Source organism: Narcine bancroftii, chromosome 1, assembly GCF_036971445.1.
Source record: "Narcine bancroftii isolate sNarBan1 chromosome 1, sNarBan1.hap1, whole genome shotgun sequence".
Classification (NCBI taxonomy): Eukaryota; Metazoa; Chordata; class Chondrichthyes; order Torpediniformes; family Narcinidae; genus Narcine; species Narcine bancroftii.
This window is the reverse complement of record NC_091469.1, coordinates 234,905,359-234,931,371: the sequence shown is the minus strand read 5'-3', so window position 1 is coordinate 234,931,371 and position 26,013 is coordinate 234,905,359. Positions and strand designations below refer to the sequence as shown.

The following is a 26,013-nucleotide window of genomic DNA, read 5'->3' as shown; positions in this document are numbered from 1 at the left end:
TGTCAAAACTGTAATGAGAGACATGACTGAAATAAAATAAATTGTTGAAGACTTGATGGAAAGAGTGATCCAAGCAGAAGTAGACACAAGAAAAGCTAAAAGCTTTGGGGGAAAAAAATGCAGAGAAATGGGAGTCGGATAGACAAAGTCTGCTGGACAAGATCAGCCCATGTGGAGAATTTTAGCAGCTGTAATAATGTTCAAATTATCGGACTGAAAGAAAGAATTGAGGGAAGAGATCTGGTGAACTTCTTCGAAACATGCTGGGAGAAGACATTTTCAGAGAAAAATCACATTGAAAGGGCTCACTGAACCAAGGAGAGCCGGCAACCATGACCAGTCTGGTAAGACTTCTGAGTTACCGGGAACAGGAAACAATTCTAGGAGCAGGCATATGAATACATTAAGCAAAATAACGGCCGAGATCAAGCATGAAAATGTGCTTTTTTACCCCCCAAGATTTTCATCCTCCTTTGATTAAGCAAAGGGAGTTTGTCGATGTCAAAAGACAATTGCGTTCATAAAACTTGAAATACTCGTTGATGTACTTTGCAACTCTGAGGGTCGAAGTAGCAGAAAGTACTTCGACCTGCTTAGATTTTTCAAGACTAAGAATGAGGTGCAAGACTTCCTGCGAGGTTAATGAAAAAACTAAGGCTGCCAAAGAAGATTGTGCAGAATGTTTACAATGGGACTGATTAAAAGTTATATTTTTTAAAACCGTCTTGTATTTATTGTTGAAAAGCAAATTTTATTGAAATGTTCATGGAGAGCTCGGTAAAGAGTGAAAACTTGGGAAAATTAGTAGCAGGGTGGAGACTCTGGTCTTGGGGGAGAACGGCGGTGCCTAGAGTGGAATATCTATAAAAGATGGCGCTAAAGGGAGGGGTTCTTCTTCCTCAAGGGATTCTGCTGACTTGGTTTGCAGGCTTTTGGGGTTTCCTGTTTGTGTCATTGTCAGGGGAGGGACATTGTATGTTTTTTTTTAATGGGGAAAGATCACTTTTATTTTAAGCAATAGAAAAGGTTTTTATTTGTTTGAAAATTGATATGGACAGAATGCTAAAATTTATTAGTCTTGATGTTAATGGGTTAACGGGACAGTGAAAAGGAAGTGTGTCATTGCACACCAAAAAAAAATTAAAGGCAGATGTAGTCTTTCTACAAGAAACACATCTTATCAAATCTGAACTTCCTAAATTAAAAAGAGGATTAGCGGGACAAGTAATATCGTCGACATTTGGTTCAAAAGCAAGAGGAGTAGCGATTCTAATTAATAAAAAAAAATACAAGAGACGTTGACTGACTGAGCTGGAAGATTTGTAATGGCACATTGTAAAATTTATGCAGAATCATGGATGTTTATGAACCTCGATGCTACAAATTACAATGGTGAAGCCTTTATGAAGGATATCTTTTTAAAAGCAGCAGATGGAAGACAAAATATACTGGTCAGAGGAAGTTTCAATTTCTGTCTAGATCCAATGTTCGATATGTCAATCAGAACTGTACCAAGGACAAAAGCTGCAAAAACAACATTATCATTTATGAAGGATTTAAATTTAATTATATATGGAGGCAGTTTAACCCCGTAGAAAGAAGCTATTTATTCACATATAAGGATTGATTTGTTTTTAATGTCTGCCCAGTTAAAAGGTAAAACGGAATATTTGGTGAGACTTTTATCAGATCATTTGCCATTAACTTTAACTATTGTGATAACAAAAAAACAAAGTGTGTATAAATGGTGTCCCAATACCACACTGTTGAAAAGGAAGGACTTTTTTGAGTTTGTAAAGAGACAGAACTATTTTGTGAAACTAATCTTCTACTGATAATAGCTTTTTTATATGGGGCATGCTTAAAGTTTACTTAAGAGGACATGTATCTTATACAAAAAAAATCTTGAGAGAATATGCTACAGAGTCGGATGGTTTAGAGAAAGCCATAACAAAATTGGAAAAAGAATATCAGAACAGGGTTACAAGAAAAATATAGATTATTAGAGAAATTAAAAACTGAAATATAACACATTACAACTAGAATGGGAAAAAAAACATTAAAAACCAAACTAATTAGGAGAGCGGGCACAAAGTTTTATCTTGGTAGGTAAAGACAGAGGAGTCATCGAGGATAATAAATGCAATAAAAACAGAGGCTGCTATTGTATAATCAAAAATAAATAAATAATTAGACACTCTATTAAACTATATAAATCAGAATTATTAAAATGAGATGGAAGAATTTTTAACAAATGTTGAACTTCTAAAATTAGAAGATGGAGAATGAGTTGATTTAGATGTCTTTCAGGAGAAGAAATCGAGAAATCCCTGGGTACTTTACAAGCTAACAAATCTCTGGGGAGGATGGGTTTCCTCCTGAGTTCCACAGACAATTTAAAGATCTATTGATCCCTCTTATGATGGATGTATTGGACCCGGCGGTGGAGACCCAGACCTTCCCAGAATCTTTCTCATCTGCTATAATTACAGAGCTACTGAAGAAAAGTAGAGACCCATTAAAAACTTCAACCTATATCACTCCACAATGTTGATAATAAAATGTTGGCAAAGGCACTAGCTAATAGATTAGGACAATATCTACCAAAATTAATATATGCAGACCAGATTGGATTTGTCAAAGGAAGATGCTCTTCAAATAGTCTAGGTAGACTATTTAATATAATACATATGGCAAAATCAAAGTTGGATTCAAGTATAACTATCTCCCTAGATGTAGAAAAAGCATTCGACTGATTACAATATTTAAAACCTAGAAAAAAAGTTGGTATAGGCAGAAAGTTTATAAATTGGACAAGAACTCTTTATCATAAACTGCAAGCCAAAAAGATGTGACTGGTTTTTCCCTTGAGTAGATAGAGTAGACAGGGGTGTCCTCTGCTTCCAGCGCTTTTTATCCCAGATGTTAAGCCACTGGTAGAGATTTTATGGAGAGATCCAGAAAGAACATAAATTAGTGTTTTTGCTGAAGATGTGCTATTATATCTGACCCAGCAGAACCCTTGATAAAATTACAAATAACATTAGAAATTATGGGAGAATATCAGTTATAAAATAAATATGGACAAGTGAGGTAATGCCATTGACAAATTTTGTTTATGAACTATATCAAGAAGGTAGTAGATTTAAATATTTAGTAATAATGACAGCTGCTACCGGTATCACCTATGGCTCCTAGAACGCTTCCACCAGCGTTGTCTCTGCTCCATCCTCAAAATTCATTGGAGCGACTTCATCCCTAACATCGAAGTACTCGAGATGGCAGAGGCCGACAGCATCGAGTCCATGCTGCTGAAGATCCAGCTGCGCTGGGTGGGTCACGTCTCCAGAATGGAGGACCATCGCCTTCCCAAGATCGTGTTATATGGAGAGCTCTCCACGGGCCACCGTGACAGAGGTGGTACAAGAAGAGGTACAAGAACTGCCTAAAGAAATCTCTTGGTGCCTGCCACAGTGACCACCGCCAGTGGGCTGATGTCGCCTCAAACCGTGCATCTTGGCGCCTCACAGTTCGGCGGGCAGCAACCTCCTTTGAAGAAGACCGCAGAGCCCACCTCACTGACAAAAGACAAAGGAGGAAAAACCCAACACCCAACCCCAACCAACCAATTTTCCCCTGCAACCGCTGCAACCGTGTCTGCCTGTCCCGAATCGGGCTTGTCAGCCACAATCGAGCCTGCAGCTGACGTGGACTTTTACCCCCTCCATAAATCTTCGTCCGCGAAGCCAAGCCAAAGAAAGAATAATGACAGCTAATAATGTATAGAACGTATAAATTTAACTACTCTTCTTAGGAAAAAAAAAGAGAAAGATCTACAGAAATGGAAAGACCTACCTATTACTTGAGTGGGAAGAGTAAATTGTATTAAAATGAATGTGATGCCAATATTATAGTAACTTTTTCAATCATTGCCTATTGCACTACTAAAATAAAATTATTTAAAACAGCAATTCCTATAGCATATCAATGTTGAGAATTTAATTGGAAAAGCTGTCGTAGGTCTATAAACTGGGAGGACTTAGGCTTCCGGATTTTAAGAAGTATTGTCTATCAGCACAAGCAAGATTTTTTTCATTCTTGGATCCAAATGGGACTGAATTCAATAAAAGAGAACAGTGGAGGAATTTATTTAGAAGTGAAATGTTAATAACAAAGATGGATAATCCTATAATCAATACATATGATTAAAATATGGCAAGAAATAAATGGGAGTATTAGGGAAAAAAGCAGGTATATCATTAAGAACTCAGTTATGTAAAAATAAATTGCTGCCAATAAATCTGGGTAACAAAATATTACATTCATAGTATGATAACAATCTTGCTATGATACATCATCATAGTCAAATTCCTTTTATATGGAGGGATCTCTTTGTATTTATTTCTTAATTGTTCAAAATACATGAGTAGCTAATGGGACTTTCTTTTGGTTTCTTCTGCTAAGATCATTCCTAAGAGAAAGATGGAGGCCAAGTCTGGGCCCACTTGAAATTAGTGAAATGGAACAAACTATTTGGCTGGGGAATACACCTAAATTTATAACCAAGATGCACTATGCTCTCCAGTATGAAAGTGCAAAACCAGGTTTACAGAGATTGAGAGAGAGATGGGAGTTGGATCTAGGTGTTGCAATAATGGAAGGACGCTGGTTTGATTGGTGTTTGGACGGCATGGCATTAATTATAAATGTAAGGTATGGATTAGTACAATATAATTTCCTACACCAATTATATCTCACACCACAGAAGTTGCTTAAATCAAAATCTGAAATATCGGAGACATGTTTTAAGTGTGGGGTAGAAATGTGGGGTACATGCTTCATGGTCGTGTGTGAAGATGAGACCTTTCTGGCAGGATATTACTGAAATATTAACAAGGATAACAGGGCTGACCTTCACATGTGACCTTTTGGCCAACCTTATTGAAATAAGCAATAAACTAACTAAATTCCAAATTGAATTGGTTAAAATAGCCTTAGCAGTGGTGATTACTTAGATATCCAACTTTGCTCTACATATAGCACGATGGACTGCTGAGATGAATAGTTGCATACCTATGGAAAAAAATTACTTCACTTGAAGAACAAATATGTCATATTTATCAAGATAATAGCAGACCAATTTCATTGGAAAAGCTGTTGTGGGACTATAAACTGGAAGGACTTAGGCTTCCGGATTTTAAGTACTATCTAGCTAGCACAAGCAAGATTTTCTTCATTTTTCTTTGATGAAAACAGGTCCCTTCTCATATTGGGGCCAAATAATTATAACTACAATAATTAAAAAGGACAAGAACAGATGCTGCCTACTGATGCGACTTCCCCATTATTTAATACCTGGTTTAGATCTGCCCAACACCTTTCCACTTTCTCACATGCCCAAATTGCATGCACTGTTGTTCCCGTTTGCTTCTTACAGCGAAAACATTTATCTGATACTGTTGGATCCCATTTTTTTAAACTTTTGGGGCGTGATATATAACCTGTGTAACCAATTATATTGTATCATGCATAACCTTGTGTTTATTATATTCTTCAGAGCTCCAGAACATAACTTTTCCCATATTTTATTTTTTATCTTTATATTTAAATCTTTTTCCCACTTTTGTTTGTGTTTATAGCTTATTTCATCATTTTCCTTCTCTTGCACTTGATGTACATGTTCGTTATAAATCTTTTTATTATCGTTGTTTCTGTAATCACATATTCAAAGCTGCTTCCTTCTGGTAATCTCAGACTGCTTCCCAATTTGTCCTTTAAGTAGGCTTTCAGTTGATGGTATGCAAACATTGTACCATGAGTTATTCAATATTTGTACTTCATTTATTCAAATGTTAATAAATTATTTCCCATAAAACAATTTTCTATTCTTTTAATTCCTTTTCTCTCCCATTCTCTAAAGGAAAGGTTATCTATTGTAAAAGAGATTAGCTGATTTTGCATCAATAATAATTTTGTATTTGGTAATTTGTTTTTTTTTTCCTTTCTAAGTGAATCTTCTTCCATATATTGAGTAAATGATGGAGTACTGGTGAGCTTTTATATTGCACCAGCTTTTCATCCCACTTATAAAGTATATGTTCCGGTTCCTTCTCCCCTATTTTATCTAGCTCTATCTTAGTCCAATCCGGTTTTTCTGTGCTGCTCTATAATAATTTTTAAAGTTTGGTAACTGCAAACCACCTTGTTTGTACCACTCTGTTAATTTATCTAATGCTATCCTTGGTTTCCCACCCTTCCATAAAATTTCCTTATTATTCTCTTCAGTTCATTGAAGAATTTCTCTGTGTTAAGGGAATTGGTAACGATTGAAATAAGTATTGTATCCTTGGGAAGGCATTCATTTTAATGCAATTTACCCTCCCTATCAACGTTAGTGGCAATTCTTTCCAATGTTCTAAGTCATCTTGTAATTTCTTCATTAATGGCTAAAAATTTAATTTGTATAGGTGTCTTAAATTATTATCTAATCTAATACCTAGGTATCGGATTGCTTGTGTTTGCCATTTAAATGGTGATTCTTTTTAAAATTCTGTATAATCCACATTATTCATTGGCATCGCTTCACATTTATTTGTGTTGATCTTGTACCCCGATATTTCTACATATTCCTTCAATTTCTTATATAGTTCTTTTATTGATATTTCTGGTTCTGTTAAGTATACTGTGATGTCATCTGCAAATAAACTAATTTTATATTCCTTCTCCTTTATTTTTATCCCTTTTATTTTCTTATCAGTTCTGCCAATGGTTCTATTGCTAAAGCGAACAGTGAGGGAGACAGTAGATATCCCTGCCTAGTTGACCTACTTAATTTAAATTGGTTCGATACATATCCATTTACTGACACCTTCGCCAATGGTCCATTATATAATCCTTTAATCCAATTAATATATTTTTCTGCTAGATTGAACATCTATAATACTTTGAATAAATAATTCCATTCTACCCTGTCAAAGGCTTTTTCTGTGTCTAAAGCAACAGCCACTGTTGGCTTCTTATTTCCTTGAACTGCATGAATTAGATTAATAAATTTACAGACATTATCCACTTTTCGTCTTTTCTTAATAAATCCAGTTTGATCTTGTTTTACTATTTTAGGTACACAGTCGGCCAATCTTTACTAATAATTTTGCTATTATCTTATAATCTGAATTAAGTAGAGATATTGGTCTAAATGATGCTGTTGTTAGTGGATCCTTCCCCGTCTTTGGTTTTACTGTAATTATTGCTGTCTTACATGAATCTGGCAAGTTTTGTGTTTCTTCTATCTGGTTCATTACTTCCAGGAGAGGAGGAATTAATAACTCTTTAAATGTTTTATAGAATACTAGTGGGAATCCATCCTCTCCAGGCGTTTTATTGTTCGGCAGCTTTTTTAATATATCCTGTATTTCCTCTATTTTAAACGATTTTATTAGCTTGTTTTGCTCCTCTTCTTCCAATTTCGGCAGTTCAATTTTAGCTAAAAACTCTTCTATTTTGTCTTCTTTTCCCTTATTCTCAGTTTGGTATAATTGTTCATAAAATTCCTTAAAGTTCTCATTAATCTCCCTTGGATTATATGTAATTTGTTTGTCCTTTTATCTTGATGCCAATACAGTTGTTTTAGCTTGTTCTGTTTTAAGTTGTCAGGCTAATGTTTTTTCTCCTAGTTCATAATACTTCTGCTTTATTTTCATTATGTTCTTCTCCACCTTATACGTTTGTAATGTTTCGTATTTTTTTTGTCCACCAATTCTCTTTTTTGTTATATCTTCCCTTGTTGGTAGTTTTTTTCTCTGGACTTACTATGTCCCTTTCCAACTGTTCTATTTCCCGATTGTAGTCCTTTTTCATCTTAGTTACATAACTTATTATCTGCCCTCTAATGAAGGCTTTCATTGCATCCCATATTATAAATTTGTCTTTCACTGATTCCGTATTTATTTCAAAGTACATTTTAATTTGGGGTTCAATAAATTCTCTAAATTCCTGTCTTTTAAGTAGCATGGAGTTTAACCTCCATCTGTATGTTCTTGGTGGAATGTCCTCCGGATCTATTGCTAATAACAGGGGTGAGTGATCCGATAACAATCTCGCTTTATATTCCGTTTTTCTAACTCTCCCTTGGATGTGGGCTGACAACAGGAATAGGTCTATCCTTGAGTATGTTTTATGTCTACCTGAATAATATGAGTATTCCTTCTCCCTTGGGTGCTGCCTCCTCCATATATCCATGTTTCATTTCCTGCATTGATTTATCCATAAATTTGGCTACTTTATTCTTTTTGCTAGTCTTTTGTCCAGTTTTATCCAACATTGGATCCAAATTAAGGTTAAAATCCCCTCCTATCAATATATTCCCCTCCGTATCTATAATCTTCAAAAAAATATCTTGCATAAACTTTTGATCCTCTTCATTAGGTGCATTTATATTGATCAACTTCCAGAAATCTGAATAGATCTGACACTTTATCATTATGTACCTCCCTGCTGGATCTGTTATTTCCTCCTCTATTTTGATTGGTATATTTTTATTAATTAATATAGCTACACCTCTAGCTCTTGAATTATATGATGCTGCTGCTATGTGTCCTACCCAGTCTCTCCTTAATTTATTATGTTCCACTTTAGTTAGATGTGTTTCCTGCACAAATGCTATATCTATTTTTTCTTTTTTCAGAAAATTTAATAGCCTTTTTTGTTGGTTATGTATTCCATTAATATTTATAGTCATAACATGGCCATCTCATATTCTGTTTACACCTTATTCCGCTTCCTCAACACCACCTTCCCCTTTCATCTCTCAATTTTCCCTTTTTGAACTCAATAGATGACAACACTTTTAAACCATAAAATATTTCAACAGCTCCCACATCTAAAATTCCCTTAGCCCTAAATGTCGTCATCCCCCCCCCAAATGCCCCTTGTCCCTTGCTGGGCAATCACAACTCCCCTCTCCATTTGGATTGTGAACCTACTCACAAGCGTCCACTGATTTTTCTGTGACTGTTATTTTCTCCCACCCAACCCCCTCCAGAAAAGACTTTTATCTTCACATATAACAAAGCTCACCCTCTTTTTTTCGCCTTACTTCCTTCCTTCCCTTTTCTTTCCCTTCTTTAGTTCTTACTTATACATTATTTTTTACATCTTTATATGTAGTTTGTCTTCGTTCTTGTTACATCTCTTCTCTCCTTCTGTCTTGCAGGCGTTCTGCAAATTTTCATGTTTTCTCCAGATCTGAGAACAGTCTGTTTCGCTCCTCCGGGATAAATATTTTAAGCTCAGCTGTATATCTTTACATAAATTTATAGCCTTTTTTTCCATAGGATCGATTTTGCTGTGTCAAACTCCTTCCTCTTCTTTAGGAGTTCAAAATTTATGTCTGGGTAAAAAAATGTTTTTTGACCTTTGTATTCCAATGGTTTTTTGTCTTCTCTAATTTTATTCCTTGCCCTCTCCAGTATATTTTCTCTTGTTGTGTATCTCAGAAATTTTACTAAAACGGATCTTGGTTTTTGTTGTGGCTGTGGTTTCGGGGCTAGTGTTCTGTGTGCGAATTCTATGTCCATTCCTTCCTGTATTTCTGGCATTCCCAGGACCTTTGGTATCCATTCTTTTATAAATTCTTTCATATTTGTGCCGTCTTCATCTTCCTTTAGGCCCACTATCTTTGTTGTTTCAGCTACTATAATTTTCCATTATATCAATCTTCTGAGCTAACAGCTCTTGTGACTCTTTAACTTTTTGGTCACTTTCTTCCAATTTTCTTCTTAAGTCATTCACTTCCATTTCTACAGCCATTTCTCGTTCTTCCACATTTTCTAATCTTTTCCCTATTTCTGTCATGACCAGCTCTATTCTACTCACTTTTTCTTCTTACTTTTTTTTTCATTTCACTAAATTCTAATGTGAGCCATTCTTGTAATGGTCTCAAAAATTTTTTAAATCTATATACTGTCCAACTATTTTACCTTCTATTCCTCTGTGCAGAACTTGGTGTTCTTCTTCCTCTTCTTCTGTGTCTGCACCTGTGTTTGTGTCTTTTACTTCTCTTCCTTGTATCGGTGTCTCTTCTGACTTTCTTATTGAGCTGCTTGCCTCAGTTTGCTGGGTGTTTTTTTGCATGGCTTCTTGCTGTTGGTCCTCTTCTTCTGGGCTAGTTAACTATTGGGCCTCCTGTTGCTGTTCTTCTTTCCTAACACTCCCTTTCCTATCGCTTTCCTCTTCTTCCAGCTGAGAGCCCTGATGTCGGGCATCTCTCAGCTGGTCGTGTTGTGTTAGTTCATTCCTCAGCTGGGTCCCCCTCCTGTTGGTGTTTTCTTTTTCCTTAGTTTGCACACTTCTGTTTGACTCAGAGAGCCATTTTTTCAGTCCTGCGGTCAGGAGGTCGCGACTCTGCGGGGTCATCACCAACCTTGGGGCTCTTTTCTCCATGACAGCTCCCTGTTTCTTCATGCAGGTAAGGCCTTCTCCTTTTCCAGCGTCTTTTCTTCTCTTTTTCCCATTGTTTTTACTTTTTCCTTGTGTGCCATTTTCTTTCTTTTCTCCACAACTTTATCTTTTATTTGTTGTGTTTTGTGTTTCTTGAACTTTGTGTTTTCTTCACTTTATTTCTTCTTTTCTGGAGAAGGCTGGTATTCTCCTAACCGGCTACTACTCCATCACGTGACTCCCCTCTTTTTGCCAGTTGCTTGAGGCAATTCTGCATAATAGGTTTTGCTGTACTGCAAATTTCAATCCATTTCCCTTTGTTAGATGTGCCTTTTTAAATTTTTTAAATTATTATTAAAAATCGTGTGTTTATAGTCACTAGATCAATTACTCATCCAGTATTGGTACGTGGATGAAGTTGCACTCACTGTAGTTGAGTTGCAGCCCTGGGGTGGTACCTGAAAGGAAACCCATAGATGGCGGAGCTCCCATGGATGTTGGTTGTGGAGGATGCAGGGCTTCCTTTGTGTCTTTTATCTCTCACCGTCCCCAGCTCTTCATCTCCTTCTCTTTTCTTTAAGTAATTTCAGGATGGTTGAAACTGCCTGTGGTAATTGTGTTCCTACTTATTTTCAGGCTTATTTTCCTTGCTTCAGCTTCCTTTCCATTAGCAGGTAGTCTGCAGACTAAATCTATTGTGTAGTTTGTCATTTATTACCCACGTGGGTTCTGCTGTTATATTGACCAGTGTTGCATCGTTCCCTGATTGCCATTGTGGTCTCTTAATAGATGTAGCTGCTCCAACTTTTTACCTTTAAATTGTTAGTCTGCATGTTTAACTCTTTGGACTCCAGCCACTTTTAACCTTTCATAATATATACTCCAGACTGTAAAGGTTCAAACACCAGTATGAACCAGACCTGGAAAACTGGGGCAGGGAGTATGTGCACTTGGTGGTCCCTGACCACCAGGATACTGAATAATTGCGCTTGTTGGTGGTTCCTGACAACCAGGATACTGAGTAATTGCACTTGTTGGTGGTCCCTGAAACTGAGTCCAAAAGGTTAATTCTGTTTTGATTTCTCTTTTGGTACTTTGTAAACCTTTGTCTTGTTTATCTCGATGTATTACTGCCCGTTTCCCTGTATTTATTAGGGATAATGTGTGAATTGTTGTGCAGTAAATTCTTCTGAGCATTTTTCTAATTTCACTAGTTAATATGATTTAATATGATGTGCTTTTATCCACAATTTAATTCAAGGAAACTTTCAGTGAAAGGGTCTACCATGGAAATAGTGGGCATTATGATGGTATTTTGCACATAATGTTTAACAATCTCATCACTGCAGATCTGGGTATCTGATGCTGGTGTAGCACCTACTCCACCCACCAATCTCATCTGGAAGAATCAAAAAGCTTGGGGCACTGGGTCAGATGTGAAAGTAATTCTCAGGAATTCTCAGGGAGAGGTAATATTTCTTTGAAATTTGTCGTACGTTTATCTGTTTAAAGCCAAAGAAGTTGGAAGATGTGGTTGTATTCTTGTGAATGCTTGAAGTTTGCACACGTTGTCTCCCTGTTGTTGAAGGGAAGGGGGAATGAGGGTATTTTGTAGAATTAAATGAAAGTGCAATCAAATGTACTAAAGGTATCTTTGAAAAGATCGTTTGCTGTGGAGATCCTCCTTTTACTCTGCTTTTTTAATAACGAGTATAAACTTCAAGGCTTTTGTAGAAAGAGACTGCTGTGAAATTCTAGTTTTAAATATTTCTAATTTGGAAATTAATTGTGCTCCTTTCTCTCAAAAGGAAGTGGCTGAGAGAACCACAATCTTTACCACCACCCCACCAGAGGAGGAAGAAGTTGAGATTATAGACGAAGATCTTTTCCATCAACAGGTACCTTATTCCTCTGATAATTCCATCTTGTAATGGAAATTTAGAGGAAAATTTCTTGATTGGCACTGGCTATAGATTAGCTGATGCAGCAAGCAAATTTTCAGTTTACATCAGAGATGGAAAGAGTGTCTTGATTATACTCTGATCCACGGATTGTAACAATGAAGTGGTATTAAGAATCACATAGTCCCTGGATGTTGTTGGCCATGTCATCTAGGTTAACTGGATATTCTGGGGTAAAGTTGGCAATGAGAGAGGCTCTGATGTCCTGATTTATTTTGCTGTATACTGTTGATGAAAGGAGAGATAAACAACATGATATAGTCTTGTAAGCGCAGCTCTTTCATCCAGGCTTGTATCATATCCCAACCAGAGCAAAGGAAGATTGGCCTTTGAATATATTTTTTAAGGCCCCTTGATTCGACAAGTAGAGATATTTAAAAGAGGTGAAACATGACCAACCTTGGGATTGCATCCAAGCAAAAGTATATGCTTTGAATCCTGCATATCCAACAACTATGAGGACTGGGTCAAAGAGGTTTATGCCTTGTGTTGGTTTACACGTGACCCACTGCTCCAAGCCTGACTACAATATCTTTCTTGGGAGGCCAAAGCTGATGCTACTGGACTAGCTTTTATGCGTATTGAAATTTCCCAGCAGTGTATTCTGTGCCCTTAGTTTACCAACACATGGAAACTAATTTCATCAGCCGTATGAATTGTAGAAATGATTTGCTGAAATATTGTGTCCCAAGAGGCTCTTTAGACCATTGAAAGGGGGCTTCGTATCCCTATGCATCCTTCTGGGACCAATGTATTAATCTTTAGGCCACAGGTCTTTGTGTACATCCACATTTTAAAAAAAAATCCAATTTATCCTCGTCTGCAATGTGTCTATCCTGGCAGTGGCATAAAACGCAGAACCATATAGCAGAGGAACAAGCCCTTCAGACCACATCTATTAAAAGATTTTAGACATGCAGCACGGTAACAGGCCATTTTGGCCCACAAAACCGTGCCGCCCAATTTACACCCATTAACCTATACCCCCAGTATATTTTGAACAGTGGAAGGAAACCGGAGGCCCTGGGGGAAAGCCCGTGCAGACGCGGGGAGAACATGCAAACTCCTTACAGCGCGGGCTTCGAACCTCGGTCCAGTCCCTATCACTGGTGCTGTAAAGGTGTTGCACGAACCACTACGCCAACTGTGCCATCCAGTATATTTTCTGCATATGCCTATTTAGAAAGATAAGCGTATACAGAGCCGTTGTCATACCCACACTCCTGTTCGGCTCCAAATCATGGGTCTTCTACCGGCATCACCTACGGCTCCTAGAACGCTTCCACCAGCGTTGTCTCCGCTCCATCCTCAACGTCCATTGGAGCGCTTTCATCCCTAACGTCGAAGTACTCGAGATGGCAGAGGTCGACAGCATCGAGTCCACGCTGCTGAAGATCCAGCTGCGCTGGGTGGGTCACGTCTCCAGAATGGAGGACCATCGCCTTCCCAAGATCATGTTATATGGCGAGCTCTCCACTGGCCACCGTGACAGAGGTGCACCAAAGAAAAGGTACAAGGACTGCCTAAAGAAATCTCTTGGTGCCTACCACATTGACCAACGCCAGTGGGCTGATAACGCCTCAAACCGTGCATCTTGGCGCCTCACAGTTTGGCGGGCAGCAACCTCCTTTGAAGAAGACCGCAGAGCCCACCTCACTGACAAAAGGCAAAGGAGGAAAAACCCAACACCCAACCCCAACCAACCATTTTTCCCCTGCAGCCGCTGCAACCGTGTCTGCCTGTCCCGCATCGGACTTGTCAGCCACAAACGAGCCTGCAGCTGACGTGGACTTTTACCCCCTCCATAAATCTTTGTCCGCCAAGCCAAGCCAAAGAAAAGTACTGCTATTGTATCTGCTTCCACTATTACTTGCAGCCTGTTTTATGTAGGTATTTACCATGTATGTAAAATAACTTGCCCAGCACATCTCCTTGAAACTGTTTCATTACCCCTTCCTGCCCCCACAACCCCAACCTTAAATGCATGTCTTCCAGTATGACTTTTTTTTTACCTGGGTGGAGGGGGGGGCATTATTTTATTAACTCCTATCAAGTCTCCCTCAGCCTCTACTCCAAGTTAATCCAATCTCTCTAATAACTCGTAACCCTTTAATCTCGGCAACATCCTGTTAAATCACTTCTGTACCCTTTCCAAACCGATCCTTGTAATGAGGCATCCAGAATTGCACATCTTATTCCAAATGGAGCCTCACCAAAGATTTGTACAGCTGGCACATGACTTCCTTTTCTTCTCAGTGTTCTGCCCAGTGAGGGTATGCATGTCCTATACCTTCTTTACTCTATCTTCTTGTGCGTTGACTTTCAAAGATGAGAATGTGAACCCCCATATCCCTCTACATGTTGATGCTTTAAAGAGTCCTGCCATGACCCTATATGTTCTGTTTACATATGACCTCCCGTACTAATCCTTTGTATTTGTCTGAATTAAACTCCACCTGCCATTTCTCTACCCATACCAGCAACTAATCTATCTTATGTTCTTTTGTACTCTTTGATAGCCCTTGACTTTGTCCACAACTCCAACAGTCTATTGTCATCTGCAAACTTATCCAATCACTTGTATTTCATTCAGGTTATTTCATCCAACATTCATCTCAACTCCAATCCCTGTGGAATGTCACTAGTATTGGGCCTCCACCCTTCCACCACCACTTTTTCATGGCCCAGGCAATTCCATATCCAAGCTATCAATTTACCATGGGTCCCACCCAACAGCAACTTCTGGACTAACCTAATGTGAGGGCCCTTGTCAAAATCTTTACTACAATATCCACTACCCTTATCAACCACCGTTGACACTCCCTTAACCTTGATCTGCCCGACAAACAGCCCTGCCATCTGTCTCTAAACTGTGCCTTTCCAAACGTGAGTCAATCCCATCCATGAGTGTCCTCTCTTGTTTCCCTTCACTGATGTGGGGCTCACTGGCTGACAACTTCCTGGATTCTGATGTCCCCCCCTGAATAAAGGTACAACACATTGGCTACCCTCCAGTACTCTAGGACTTTGCGTGTTGCTAATGAGAATGTAAAGACCTCTCAAACCACAGCATTCTCCTTCCTTGCCTCTTTCAATAACCAGCAATACATCCCATTAGATTTTGGAGACCTATCCACCTTCATGCTCTTCAAAAGACCTAACACCATCTCTTGATCTCAAAATGCATTCGCATTCTCCATCTGATTGTTTAATTAACATTGCTCGTGTATTGCCTTCATTTTATTAACTCCTATCAGGTCTTCCTCAGCCTCTATTCCAAGTTTATCCAACCTCTCCATAGCTCATAACCCTCTAACCTCAGCAACATCCTGTTAAATCACTTCTATACCTTTTCCAAAGCCATCCTTGTAATGGGGCATCCATTGCTAAATTCTGTCCTCCTTGGGGTATTCATTTAGTACCTCACTCACTACTTCTGACTCCAAGCATAAATTCTTTGTCCTATCCTTTCCTTAGTCATCCTCTTGTTTTTAATGCAAGTATAAAATATCCAGCGATTCTCTTTAATCGTCCTCTTTAAGGTCCCTTTTGGCCTTCCTAATGCCCTGCTTGAGCTTTCCTGCAATCATATTCTTCCACAATTCCGTCTGTTTTTAGCAGCTGAAACTTTATACAGTACAATTCCGATTATACGAAATGGCAGATACATTTTTTATTTCGGAAAATTGGTCTTTTTTTTTTAAAGACAGCCCAGTAGCAACAACAAACCAGTTGTAACAGTGTTTTAAACAACAACAAACTACAAGGGAAGGTTTTTTAAGCATTAAAATGATGTTTAATTCTCTCCCCAAAAAAATGCTGGCTGCCGCCGATCACCACGACCTCCAAACACATACACACCGCTGATTGGGGAGGCTTCCCAGGCTGGTGGAACACTCGTTGGTGAACTGGTCACCGGAGCTCCTGACGCCTGTCTAATGTCATAATTTGCCTTCTCCCAATTTAATATTTTCCCACGAGTTTCAGGCTTATCCTTATTCGTATCTATCTTGAAGCGTAAGGAGTTGTCACTATCCCCAAAACTGATCTCTTGGCCAGGTTCATTTCCCACTACGATTTAATATGACCCCTTCCTTTGGGCCAGACACGTGCTGTTTCAAGAAACTTTCCTGGACCCACTTAAATTTTTCCCCATCTGTGCCTCATTATTGAGGAAATTAAAATCTCCTATTACCATAGCCCTGTTGGTTTTGCACCTTTTCACACTCTGCCTACGTCCCTATTCCTCTATCTCAATAGCTGTTGGGAGCCTATAATATAACCCAATTGGAGTAATTATACATAAGAAATAGAAACAGGAGTCGGCCATCCGGCCCATCAAACTTGTTCTGCCATGGCTGATCTCCACCTACCTGGCTTTTCCCCTATATCTTTTACTATGTAAAAATCTATACAACCTTATCTTACTGAGATCGCCTCAACTGGGCAAAAGTGGTTCCTCCACATCTCCGTCCTAAATCTACTATCAAGTCTTATGCCCTCTAGTTCTAGACTCCCCCACCAATGTAAATAACTAACTTATGCCTTTCATAATTTTATACGTTTCTATAAGATCCCCTTTCAATTTTTCTAAATTCCAGGGAGTAAAGTCCCAGATGACTTGATCTCCTCTCGTAAGCTAACTTCTCATCTGGATGAACCTCCTTTGAACTGACTCCAAAGCCAGTACATCCTTCCTCAAGTAAGGGGATGCAGTTCTCCAGATGTGATCTCACTAGTACCTTCTACAGTTAGAATATATCCTTCCCTCAAGCAATTAAGGCCAACATTTGTTTTGCCTTCTTGATGGCCTACTGATTATGCAAACCAAGTCTTTCTGCACATCAGCATGCTACAATCACATGCCATTTAAATAATAAACTGATCTTCCATTTTATCCTTCCAAAGAGGATAACCTCACATTTACCAACATTGTACTCCATCTGTAGGAGCCTTGCCCACTCACTTAACCTATCTATATCTCTCTGCAGATTCTGTATCCTCTGCAATTTGCTTTTCCATTCAATTTAGTGTTAGCGGTAAACTTAAGGTGCACTGGACCCTGTCCCCTCTTCCAGACCATTGGGAACAGTTGTGGGCCCTGCGCGACCCCTGCGGCATCCTGCTTACCATTGATTGCCAACCAGAAAAACACCCCTGTACCCCAACTCTGCTTTCTCTTTGTTAACCAATCCTCTATCCATCCTTATGGACAACATGGTTAGTGCAATGCCTTTACAACACTAGTGACTGGGGTTCAAATCCTGCACTCTCTGTAAAGAGTTTGTTCGTTCTCACCGTGTCTGCATGGGTTTTCCCTAGTTTACTCTCACTGTACAAAACATACCAGGGGTTTAGGTTAATTGGATGTAAATTGGACGGCATAGACTTGTGGGCTGAAATGGCCGGTTGCTGTGTGCCTAAAATTGATCTTGCGTACGTCTTTTCTGTGGCACCTTATTGTACGCCTTCTGGAAATCCAAGGAAACGATGTCCATCTGCCCCCCTCTATCTTTCGCGTTCGTTATATCCTCAACTCCATTAAGTTTGTCAAACAGGAACTACCTTTGCTGAATACATCCTGCGTCTGCCTTACACCTTTCCTATTTTTGATCTTTACTTAATCTGTCTCTGAAGATTCCATTGATTCTTCACACTGTTCTATATCCTATCATTTATTGTGTATTCCCTCCCCTTGCTGCATTTTCAAAAATATATCGCATTGCTCAGGATTGTTCCATGTGCATTTTTTTCCTCTCTTAACTGTCTAGCCCTTGTTTCCTACAGTTTAGAAGCAGTGGTTTTCAAACTTTTTCTTTCCACTCACATGCCAGCTTAAGTAATCCCTTACTAATCACAGAGCATTTATGGAATAGGGATTGCTTAAGGTGGAATGTGAATTTAGGGGGCAGTTTGAAAACCACTGGTCTAGTCTTCTTGTTTCTACCACCTACAATGTTCATTATCATGTCCCCCCTGTTTATTTCGGTGACACGATAGACCATATGAGCAAGCCAGAATATAGATAACAGTAAGCAAAAGACAAATTACTGGGTCCCTTAGAACATCACTGGTAACAAGCCTCCTGGAGACGAAAAGCACGTGCAAACCATTCTTCCACTTTAATTGGCAGGTTTCTTTGCTCCAAATCGACCCAATGTATTTTGACCTGCAAGTGGAACAGGATCCAATTGAGGGTTGACGTTCTACTTCAGATGGTTATGGGAGGGGTTTTGAAAAGCCAGTTTTTGAAGTGAACTTGGAGTAATATGCCTTGCCACATTCAATTTTGATTCAGTTAAATAAACCTGGCTATTAAGAATTTGCATTTGCACCCAGGCAGAATCATGTCATGAATGCAAATTTGCTTGAAGAATTTTGAACAGTTTGGTGATTTCATGATTACCATTGTACATATTAATTGCATGTTATTAACTGGCTCTCCCTCCCTGCTGCCATCATTGGATTTGAACTTGGGTTTGAATTGTTGAGGCATTTATTGGATGACTCATCAAATTATTGTTATAACACTGTTCCTTATTAGTGTTGCTTCCCACCAAATGGAATCAATAATATATTACTGTATTTCTGAATTGTATTAGCATACCTATTTTAATAATGCTCATTTTTATGACACCCTTGGTTGCTTTAACATCATCTTATTTCTGCCATCGTTGTAAATGGTATTTGCTTTCTTTGGCTTGGCTTCGCGGACGAAGATTTATGGAGGGGGTAAAAGTCCACGTCAGCTGCAGGCTCGTTTGTGGCTGACAAGTCCGATGCGGGACAGGCAGACACGGTTGCAGCGGCTGCAGGGGAAAATTGGTTGGTTGGGGTTGGGTGTTGGGTTTTTCCTCCTTTGCCTTTTGTCAGTGAGGTGGGCTCTGCGGTCTTCTTCAAAGGAGGTTGCTGCCCGCCAAACTGTGAGGCGCCAAGGTGCACGGTTTGAGGCGATATCAGCCCACTGGCGGTGGTCAATGTGGCAGGCACCAAGAGATTTCTTTAGGCAGTCCTTGTACCTTTTCTTTGGTGCACCTCTGTCACAGTGGCCAGTGGAGAGCTCGCCATATAACACGATCTTGGGAAGGCGATGGTCCTCCATTCTGGAGACGTGACCCATCCAGCGCAGCTGGATCTTCAGCAGCATGGACTTGATGCTGTCGACCTCTGCCATCTCGAGTACTTCGACGTTAGGGATGAAAGCTCTCCAATGGATGTTGAGGATAGAGCGGAGACAACGCTGGTGGAAGCGTTAGGCCATGTAAATAATTGTTCTGCATTCTATCAGTTCTGCCATCACTCTAAATTGTACGTTGATTTTTTTTCAGGGAGATCCAAGAGCAGCTAACAGGAGCTGTGCAATAATGTGATCATCTTCCAAGACCACTTGAAAAACTTGTTACTGTCCATGAAGAACTTTTAATTTTTAGAAATTCAAAATATTTTTGTATTTCAGTAATTTGTATTTTAGATAGTTTGTTAATTTTTTTGGTACACATGATGATTCTGGACATTTTTTTATACTATTACTGAATTTTTAGAGCATTGCAAGAACTAGAATTTAACAAAACTTAATGTGAATGACTTTTTAAAGCTACAGAAGACGTTTATCTGAATAGGGTTACAGATGAAACCAATGAAAAATAATGTGTTTAGTTACAGAAACCTGTCATTTTGAGCAGCTTGCAAATGTTACTGGACTTTGGGTTAAAATCTGCAGCAGGAAAGGGGTGAATAGGCATTTTGGTAAAGACATTGTAAATTTATAAATTGAACAGTACTGACTTTTTAAAAAATGTTTATACTAGATTGGCCAAAATGTACCACAGGAACAGATAAAAATGTATTGTTTGTAGCATTCCCATTTAGTGGAGGAGGAACATGGTATGCTTTCATACAAATATTTTAATGTAGTGGTGGCCTATTTGAGTTTTCATGGCAAATATAAATAAAACATTGTTTAATAAAATGTTATTTACTGGAGTTGAACCTGCATTGTTAGACTTCAATGCATGTCAAAATTGTTTCAAGTATATTGCTATTGCACTCCCATCAACAGTGCAGTGAGTTTTTCCTAAATATGGTTTTTAATTTGTCCACTTTTTTTTTGTTTGAGATAATGATAGTAGGATCTGCAAGTTAACTACAGTGATAAGGTTTGGATATTTTGGAGAGAATTAAAGTTGTATTAATTCAATGGCATTAGATCAGTGTAGTGTTTTCCTTTCTGTGAGGGACCAGATTGAGAACTGTAACACTTTGTTAATCTATTATTCTGACGATGAGCCTTGAAGGTGAAGATATCTTGTGCTGAAGCAGGTAGTTTGTCCTTTGGGGAATGGGCAGGTAAACAGTAACACATTCTAAACTTTTAAGAAATTATATGAAATCAAATTATTGCTTGATTGAATCTTTCAAAATATCAAGAATTTGCTGTAATGTTGACCAGCCAGGAAGAGGTAGCCCATGTATCCTCAGATTAACTTTGATAAGTAATCTAATATAATGGGCGGTTCTCCTAGATGTTGAACGTGGGCAGGAGATTGGAAATTGGGGGAATTCTAAAATCTCATTTCTTCCCAAATTGCCAGCATGGAAGGATCTCAGCGAGTGAAATGTGCAGCTCGGCTCTGAAAATATCGGAACTGCTCAGTTGTTTTATGTAACCACCTGAAGGAACGTCCTTGGATATTTCATGCCAGTTTACCTTCCTGGCTGTACTTGTGGCAGATCCACAGAAGTGCACACAATGTGGGGAAGGAAGATTCTTTGGTTATTGTGGGGGAAAAAGTGTGGTGAATTATACTGTAAATTGTTTGCAAATGTTATCGTATTTGTAAATGGATTGTACAAGAATAAGATGCTTGTTAGGCTTGATACATGAATGGCAAGTCTGGGGAATTATTACTCCTGCAGTTCATGTTGTTATGCAATGACCCATCTTGGACAGGCTTCACAGCAGTTCTGATTGTTATTTTGAATATGCTCAGTATTTTTGTTGGCCGGCTCTTTTTTAATGCCTGTTGTGACAGTACGGCTTGCCGCTGATTTCTTCAGAGGAGTATGTGACAAATGTCCATGTATCTGCTTTCACAGCTTATGGGAAACCTGTGATTCTTGCCACACATGATCCTTGGGGAATTGGTTGTAAATTTTCACCCCTTGTCTCTTGGATGCAGGAGATATTACTACAGTGGGATGTTGCATCCTGAAATGAACCTGCAGCATTAAAGTTTATAGGCATGTTGAATTTTGCACCTGTGGTCAATAGTGGTCATTGTCAGTGTTTGGGACACCCAACAGTCAATCCACCTAACTTTTGTAAACTTTTAAGGATCCTGTCGATTGGGATGTAAAGAAACGTAGTAGAAAAAATAGGAAGTGATTTGTTTCTTCAATCTATTCAACAAACGGGGAATCTAAATTGCAGTGTGTAATAGGCGTAATTGTTCGAAGTGAAACACACGAGGTTGCAGACGCTGTGATTGTAGTAAAGGCACACTGAAACTGAAAAGGCCAGCTGAGTTCCTCATAACATTTCAGTGTTATTATAATTGTACTACTGTAGCCACTAGATGTCACTGTAGAACATTTTAATCTTGAATTTAAACTTGCAGTATCTCATTGAGCATGCATGTTTACATTTCTAGCCTTTTCCCCTCTAATAGGCAATGCCACCTGATGGAGGAGTGATGGGTCCCCCTGACCAATGAACATATGGTCAAACCCTGCATTAGAATACTAGAACACTACAGCACAGAAAACAGTCTATTCAACCCTTCTAGTCTGTGTCGACATTCCGCTAGTTCCACTGACCTGTGCCCATTCAATAATCCTCCAGACCTCTCCCATCCATATATCTATCCCAATTTTTACTTGAGATGAATTTGAGTTAAGCGAACAATAGAATCAATGGGAATAATTACAATGAATCCTCATCCTTTCAGATCGTCCATCAAGATTTATTTAAAAAATGTTTTTAAAACAACTTTTAGCTGCATATAATGCCAAAACGGTTAAAGTTAATAATTGATATTTTTCATTTATTTCATAATTACATAACTAAATTATTAAAAATATATTTGTTCAAAGTTGACTGCACAGATTTTGATTTTTTTTTTCTCTCATAAAATTTTATGTAGATAGTGATCGCTTTTTGTAAATTGCTGCGGACTTCCCTGCTTCTTTCCATGTTAGGCTTGGCATTTAGATAAAATTCATAGTGACCAACAAGTTCAAATACTTCGTGCAGCAGCATTTTCTTAAAATCAATGTCAGTAGGTTCCCCTGTAATTCTTGCATCGTGTAATCTTGTTCAATGTTTAAAGCAGTTAAACCAACCTAAACTAATTTTCTTTAAGCATCAAAGAGATGCTTTGATGGTTTGAACGTTTGTTTTTGTACAAAGTGGTATTCGCTTTTGGTTACAGTCTTCAATCCAAAGATGAAGTGGCTGTTCCAGTTCAATCATTAATGGGCTGTTTCAAGTAATTTGTGCTTGGAGAAACTGATACAACTTTACCTTGTTTATTATATTCATGCTTCTTACTTAAAATAGTGCGTACCGTTGACTCATTGTAGCCTAGATTGTGTCTGATTTTTCACGTTGCTGGTACAGTCTTCATGTCGTTTAATAACTTCCAAGTTTTTCTTCTGAAGAAATTGCTTTTCTTTTCCATATTTTCCTTTATCCATATATAACTGGAGGACACGCACTGCGTCCGACTGTCATTTGCGCATATTTTATTTTGGGCTGTTCACACAATCTACTTGTAACTAGAGTTTTGCAGAAGGACCTTGCGGAAACTGAATAATTGCACGCGCAAAAACAGGCAATGGTCATAGTTTTCCAAATTTTGAATAGCTTATTGGGTTTCTATTTCTGCTTAGACTACCACCAGAGAACATCCATATTTACAAACAAATAAACCATCCAAGTCAAGTCTAGATAGCTGCATTCTTTGCAGCCCAAGTTTTTGTTCAACTCGTGGAAAAATTGAGTGAAGAGATTCTTCCTATTGTTCAGATGGAGTTCAGTGTTCCTGCTCCCTGGTGCACCTTGCTAATACTAGTTGCATCAAAGTGAGACTTTTGCCTCTACAGATGTCAGGAAATTATAAAAAAAATACTTTTTTTTTTGATTTACAGTGATCAGGCAGCAGCTGTTAAAGAAATATAGAAACGTGCTGGAGTGTGACCTACAGCAGTTGTGTACAGTATTGCACTGCATCAGCAGGCTTTCCTGTTTAAACCATCTTTAAGCATTGGAAACATTGCATTTCTTATCTCCAATTGCCTCCGACCCTAAAGATCAAAATGGAAGGTCAGAGAGTGAAAGATCAGAATAATGTAGGGTGAACAGATTAGTTAGGAAAAGTAGCATCGGTGGGAACAGCCAGAGTTTGCAGCCTGAAAACGTGGCAGTTTCTAATGTTAAATCTCAAGCATTCGATGAGAAACTGCTGCTACAGTAACTCTGGGATTGGGAAGGTGGGGGAGAACTGACCCAAAACCGTGGGTTTGATGCATATTTTCCATAAGCTGGATAAGGCAAAAGTTCATGCTACAATTGATCTGGAATGTATTGCCCAAATCTGATGGAGACCCATGTGAGAGAGTGGAGCATGTTGGTATCTGTAAAGTCCTTGTACCTGGCCTTCATTTTCGGGCCAGGCATAAATGAAGCATCCGGCACATTTCCATTCATTTGAAAGACCTTCATTTAAAAAGATTAAGTGGTTTGGGTTTCTAAATATGGGTGAATGTTCAGCTGAATTTATTAATTGTGTAAATACTCCATGCAAGAGTGATATAAAAATGCTGAAAAAGGTTCTAAAGGCCTGCAATTAAACTGAAGCTACCTATGATAAAGGGGGGTGTTGTACATTCCAACTCGATGGGATGAGTGGGAATGGAGAAAGAACCATACTGAAGGAGTAGAGGGGCATATGGATATTTCTCGTAAGGAGCAATTTATGTCCCTGGATGATAGAAGATCTCGGAGGATCTTGTGACTAATACCACTATTGAAGTAAGCAGACAACAGGAATTTCCCAGCGTGCAGTTGCTTGCAAATTGGACAAAGTTAAGAAAGACTTACTGGGGCTTCAGGGGTTTCAGTAAGAGGACAGGAAAATGTAGGACCCTGTCAATGGCCAGTTTTGGGAAATGTGTGGTGGTCGGAAGTCGATTTTAAATTAACACTATTTTAAAAATGCTCATGGCAAATTCTTTCATGTAGATTTTTGCAACAAATCACTTTTTAAAATTTCACAACTCAAGATTTAACTATTGATATTAATTACTCTAACTGAATTATGACAGACACTTGGAAGGCAATGTTTAAAAACTGAATTTCCAGGGGAGTTTGTGGTAGGCCAGCAAGACAGATGGGGAAAATGCTGAAATCCACAGTAAAAAAAGTAACAGGACAGTTAGAAGATAATTTAATGAATTTTAAAAATACAGGTATCCAGCTCATGAGCTCGTACCACCCATAAACAGTACTCCAGTTAACCTACAACCAACCCCCCGCCCCAGATGTTTGAAGGGTGGAAGGGAATTGGAGCACCCAGAGGAATTGCACGCAGACATGGGGACAACGTGCAAACTCTTTGCAGGATGCTGGGTTCAAACTTGGGTCACTGGTACTAACTATGCTGTCCACAGAAAACCATTCACAGTAACAAAAGGAGAATCTCAGTTCACTAATTTGCAAGCTTTTTTTAAAAGAAAAAGATTTAACAGGGTGAAGTGGGTCCAGTACTTGCAGGGGATGTAGATTTCCAGAGGTTTTGAGAGGAGCTGCAAGGTTGAGATAAAAGACCACATGTTTGGGGATACAGGTTAACAGAAAACAGTTAATATGAGATTTATAAAAGCACACAAATTGCTGCAGAGATAATGTTTCAGGTCTGATGCATTTTCTCAAAATGGAGAAAGATTGAACTACATCGTTCTTGCAACTCTGGTTTTTTGTAAATGGCCAGCCCTTGTTATTTAATGGTTCTATCAACTATTGAATCTTTTATAAACATTTTATTTAATCAAGATTGTAAAATTGATAAGTAATCATAATATATTAACAAATGTATGCTGAAGATGTATAGAAAAACATATAAAACTAACTAACTCATAACTAGTAACCCCTCCCACCACCCTTAAACTTAATCTAATCTCATAACTAAAATGCATAATCTCATAACTACATTGTAATCAATTTGGATTGCATCAGATGACACTCAAGGAACCCAAATAATATAAAATTATTATTCATTCAGGGAAAACTTCACTGGGCAGGAGGATTAAAAAAAATAATTTTGAATAAATTATAATTTTAGCCTCACAGTTCTAGTGTATGGGCTCCAAATTTGTTTAATTTAGAAGAAAGGTGGGAACAATGTTTAGATACGATAATAGATCAGCAGGATTTGGCAAAATTTATGTTAAAAAGTTATGTCTAATACTATTAATTTAAGGTATAGATTACTTCACTATAATTTTGTACATCAATTGTTTGAAGCTTTGAAGATCGAATCAATGTTTTAGATGTGGAATGGAAATTGGAACTTTTTTTCATTCTACATGGACTTGTTTGATTGTTACTTCTTTTTGG

General features: G+C 38.4%; 1 protein-coding gene across 1 annotated transcript in view; it reads left to right on the top strand.

Moving 5' to 3' along the window:
• lmnb1 (lamin B1) overlaps positions 1 to 21,653 on the top strand; it is a 96,857-nt gene extending 75,204 nt beyond the window's left edge. Inside the window, exons 9-11 of the mRNA XM_069892997.1 lie at positions 11,787 to 11,906; positions 12,246 to 12,335; positions 19,727 to 21,653. Coding sequence (XP_069749098.1) covers positions 11,787 to 11,906; positions 12,246 to 12,335; positions 19,727 to 19,768 — 252 coding nt within the window. The 3' untranslated portion in view covers positions 19,769 to 21,653. The remainder of the gene's footprint in view (positions 1 to 11,786; positions 11,907 to 12,245; positions 12,336 to 19,726) is intronic.
• The last annotated feature ends 4,360 nt before the right edge of the window (positions 21,654 to 26,013 follow it).